This window comes from Salvelinus sp. IW2-2015, unplaced genomic scaffold, assembly GCF_002910315.2.
Source record: "Salvelinus sp. IW2-2015 unplaced genomic scaffold, ASM291031v2 Un_scaffold11087, whole genome shotgun sequence".
In the NCBI taxonomy this organism is placed as follows: Eukaryota; Metazoa; Chordata; class Actinopteri; order Salmoniformes; family Salmonidae; genus Salvelinus; species Salvelinus sp. IW2-2015.
In genome coordinates this window covers 1-3,911 of record NW_019952344.1, presented here as the reverse complement: position 1 = coordinate 3,911, position 3,911 = coordinate 1, and the positions used below count along the sequence as shown (strand labels likewise).

General features: G+C 40.6%; 1 protein-coding gene and 1 long non-coding RNA gene across 2 annotated transcripts; one reads left to right on the top strand and one right to left on the bottom strand.

Moving 5' to 3' along the window:
• The first annotated feature begins 464 nt into the window (after positions 1–464).
• LOC112080027 (endonuclease domain-containing 1 protein-like) lies at positions 465–2,860 on the top strand. The gene is made up of 3 exons (XM_070442479.1): positions 465–981; positions 1,414–2,450; positions 2,806–2,860. Exons 1-2 carry the CDS (start codon positions 589–591, stop codon positions 2,107–2,109), a joined length of 1,089 nt encoding a protein of 362 aa, XP_070298580.1. The 5' UTR covers positions 465–588; the 3' UTR covers positions 2,110–2,450; positions 2,806–2,860.
• Positions 2,861–3,404: 544 nt separating this feature from the next.
• LOC139027360 (uncharacterized) lies at positions 3,405–3,813 on the bottom strand. The gene is made up of 3 exons (XR_011479442.1): positions 3,769–3,813; positions 3,517–3,597; positions 3,405–3,437 (listed from the first exon to the last, which is right to left on the bottom strand). It is a non-coding gene; the product is annotated as an uncharacterized lncRNA (long non-coding RNA).
• Positions 3,814–3,911: the final 98 nt, after the last annotated feature.

Below are 3,911 nucleotides of genomic sequence, written 5' to 3'. Positions count from 1 at the left end.
TCCGTTTCATTCAGTTGGACACATTTTCCTCCGTTTCATTCAGTTGGACACATCTTCCTCCGTTTCATTCAGTTGGACACATCTTCCTCCGTTTCATTCAGTTGGACACATCTTCCTCCATTTCATTTAGTTGTAAACATATCTGTAATGTATGTTAATTATTTGAGACCTCATACTAAATATGTTGACTTGCTGTTCAAGGGAAATGCAAGTGTTACTTAATTGAGTTGGTGAGTCAGAGACGCTAAGCCTTGTGGGATATTAATGAATGTGATCTCAGCAACCGTAATTCCAGAACAGTCCCACTGTTGTAATACTGTGATGTGTATCTTCTGACAGACTCTATGCTGAGTAAAGTCATGTTTTTATCCTAAAACGTGTTATTCACGTGTTATTCACATGTTATTTGTTACAGCAGTTTCCATGGAAACATACAGAGGAGTTTATGCAAATCAATTGACATCTGAAGGAGGAGTCTCTGAAATAACTATTTAAAGCAGTCTGTCCTGACTCAGCTCAGCAGTCTCCAGTCTACCAGCTGGTCTCTGTAACTTCATCTTTGTCTCTGTGGTGTACAGTCTTCAGGTGATGATGGGGGTATTGAATCATCTCTCTACTCTCCTCCTTCTCTCTCTCCTTCCTCCTGCTCTCTCTCATGTAGTGGAGAGGTTTGATCCAGAGTGCAAGAAGTTCTTCCTGAAGGGAACAACTCCAAATCTCCCAGGTATTTTGTATGATGGGAAAGTCCAGGACGAGGGCCGCTACAAGCTGATCTGCCAGAAGTACAAAAACATCTACAGGTTTGCAACTCTCTACGACACGTTCAACAGGATCCCTGTGTTCTCAGCCTACACCTTCACTGGTCCTCCTACAGACCCCAGACCAAAACAACCCTGGATGATAGAGCCCCAGGTAGGACTAATCTCTATTCATTCAACATGTGTATTTGATTACTGCTATAGACATACAATATCTTTGAGACAATAATGTGTTGCAACCACTTCCAGTTTAAGTGTTTATTGTTAAATTGTGACTTTTTTTATGAGTTAATGTCTAAACTAGTTAAAGAGTTGTAATGTCTAAACTAGTTAAAGAGTTGTAATGTCTAAACTTGTTAAAGAGTTGTAATGTCTAAACTTGTTAAAGAGTTGTAATGTCTAAACTTGTTAAAGAGTTGTAATGTCTAAACTAGTTAGAGTTGTAATGTCTAAACTAGTTAAAGAGTTGTAATGTCTAAACTAGTTAAAGAGTTTGTAATGTCTAAACTAGTTAAAGAGTTGTAATGTCTAAACTAGTTAAAGAGTTGTAATGTCTAAACTAGTTAAAGAGTTGTAATGTCTAAACTAGTTAGAGTTTTAATGTCTAAACTTGTGAACTTGTTAGAGTTTAAATGTCTGACTGATGTTTCTGCAGCTTGAAAATATAAATAAAGAAGAGATGAAAACCCAATGTGACTTGAATGTGCTTAATAAAAACGTCAAACACCAGGCTGTGTACGCAGACTACATAAATAACAACATGAGTCTGGACAGAGGTCACCTATTCCCATGTTCGTACGCACCTGGTGATGCTGCCATGAGGTCCACTTTCACCCTGACAAACGCCGTTCCCCAGGACCACACCTTCAACAATGGCAGCTGGAATAGAATGGAGCGCAACGTCAGAAAATATCTTGAGGAGAACTGTAAGATTAACAACAAGAGAAAGGCCTATGTGGTGACTGGAGCGGTTCCCAACAACAACAAACTGAAGAACAGAGTGAACATCCCAGAGCTCCTGTGGACAGCCTTCTGCTGTTTGGACAAGATGACGGAAAAGTGGGTGGCCCAAGCACACTGGGGGGAGAACGTACCGGACACCGAGGGGAAAACATTGAAACAGGAAACCTTGGGAGCACTCGAAGTCAAGTTGAAAAACATCTACAATGATGATGTCAAGGTGTTTCACCATAAATGTCCAAGAAACGTTAGTGTATTAGAGGATGAGACAGGGAGGAACTTGGAGACTGTAGAACAGGTTGGGAAAAATAGGGGCAGAGAGCGGAGCGGAGTGGGGAGCATAAAGAATAATGGTTATAATAAGGGTTATAATAAGGGTTATAATGGTTAAGTAATAAGGGTTATAAGGGTTTAATGGTTATAATGGTTAAGTAATAAGGGTTAAAATGGGAATAATAAGGGTTATAATGGTTAAGTAATAAGGGTTATAATAATTCATAAGTTATAATAATGATTAAAAGGGTTATAAGGGTTAAGTAATAAGGGTGCTACTACCTGCTTTAGTAGACTACTGACCTGCTTTAGTAGACTACTGACCTGCTGTAGTAGACCTGCTGTAGTAGACTACTGACCTGCTTTAGTAGACTACTGACCTGCTTTAGTAGACTACTGGCCTGCTTTAGTAGACTACTGACCTGCTTTAGTAGACTACTGACCTGACCTGCTGCTTTAGTAGACTACTGACCTGCTTTAGTAGACTACTGACGCTGCTGTTAGTAGACTACTGACCTGCTTTAGTAGACTACTGACCTGCTTTAGTAACTACTGACCTGCTTTAGTAGACTACTGACCTGCTTGTACTAGACTGCTGTAGTAGACTACTGACCTGCTTTAGTAGACTACTGACCGCTTTAGTAGACTACTGGCCTGCTTTAGTAGACTACTGACCTGCTTTTAGTAGACTACTGACCTGCTTTAATAGACTACTGACCTGCTTTAGTAGACTACTGACCTGCTGCTTAGTAGACTATGCTTGTAGACTACTGACCTGCTGTTATGACTACTGACTGCTGGACCTGCTGTGTAGGACTACTGACCTGCTGTAGTAGACTACTGACCTGCTTTAGTAGACTACTGACCTGCTTTAGTAAGACTACTGACCTGCCTTTAGGTAGACTACTGACCTGCTTTAGTAGACTACTGACCTGACCTGCTTTAGTAGACTACTGACCTGCTGTAGTAGACTACTGACCTGACCTGCTTTAGTAGACTACTGACCTGCTTTAGTAGACTACTGACCTGACCTGCTTTAGTAGACTACTGTACTGACCTGGCTTTAGTAGACTCCTGACCTGACCTGCTTTAGTAGACTCCTGACTGACCTGCTTTAGTAGACTACTGTACTGACCTGCTGTAGTAGACTACTGACCTGACCTGCTTTAGTAGACTACTTGACCTGCTGTAGTAGACTAAGTATAAGGTTAAGTAATAAGGTCAAGCAGGTAATAATGGACCTGGTTTAGTCTGACCTGAGTTTCACTCTTTGATCAACATTCACTTTTAATGACAATACTTTCTGAACTATCAGCACAGTAGACTACTGTACTACCCTGTTTAATGTAGACTACTGTACTACCCTGTTTAATGTAGACTACTGTACTACCCTGTTTAATGTAGACTACTATTACTACCCTGTTTAATGTAGACTACTGTACTACCCTGTTTAATGTGACTACTGTACTGCCCTGTTTAATGTAGACTACTATACTACTCTGTTTAATGTAGACTAATGTACTACCTGTTTAATGTAGACTACTGTACTACCCTGTTTAATGTAGACTACTGAACTACCCTGTTTAATGTAGACTACTGACCTGACCTGTTTTAGTAGACTACTGACCTGCTTTAATAGATACTGACCTGACTCTTTCAGTAGACTACTGACGCTGACACCTGCTTTAGTAGACTACTGACCTGCTTACTACTGACTGCTATAGATACTGACCTGCTTAGTAGACTACTGTATGACCTGCTTTAGTAGACTACTGACCTGCTTTAGTAGACTACTGACCTGACCTGCTGTAGTAGACTACTGACCTGCTTTACTAGATACTTGACCTGACTGCTTTAGTAGACTACTGACTGCTTTACCTAGACTTACTACCTGGCCTGCTTTAGTAGACTACTGACCTG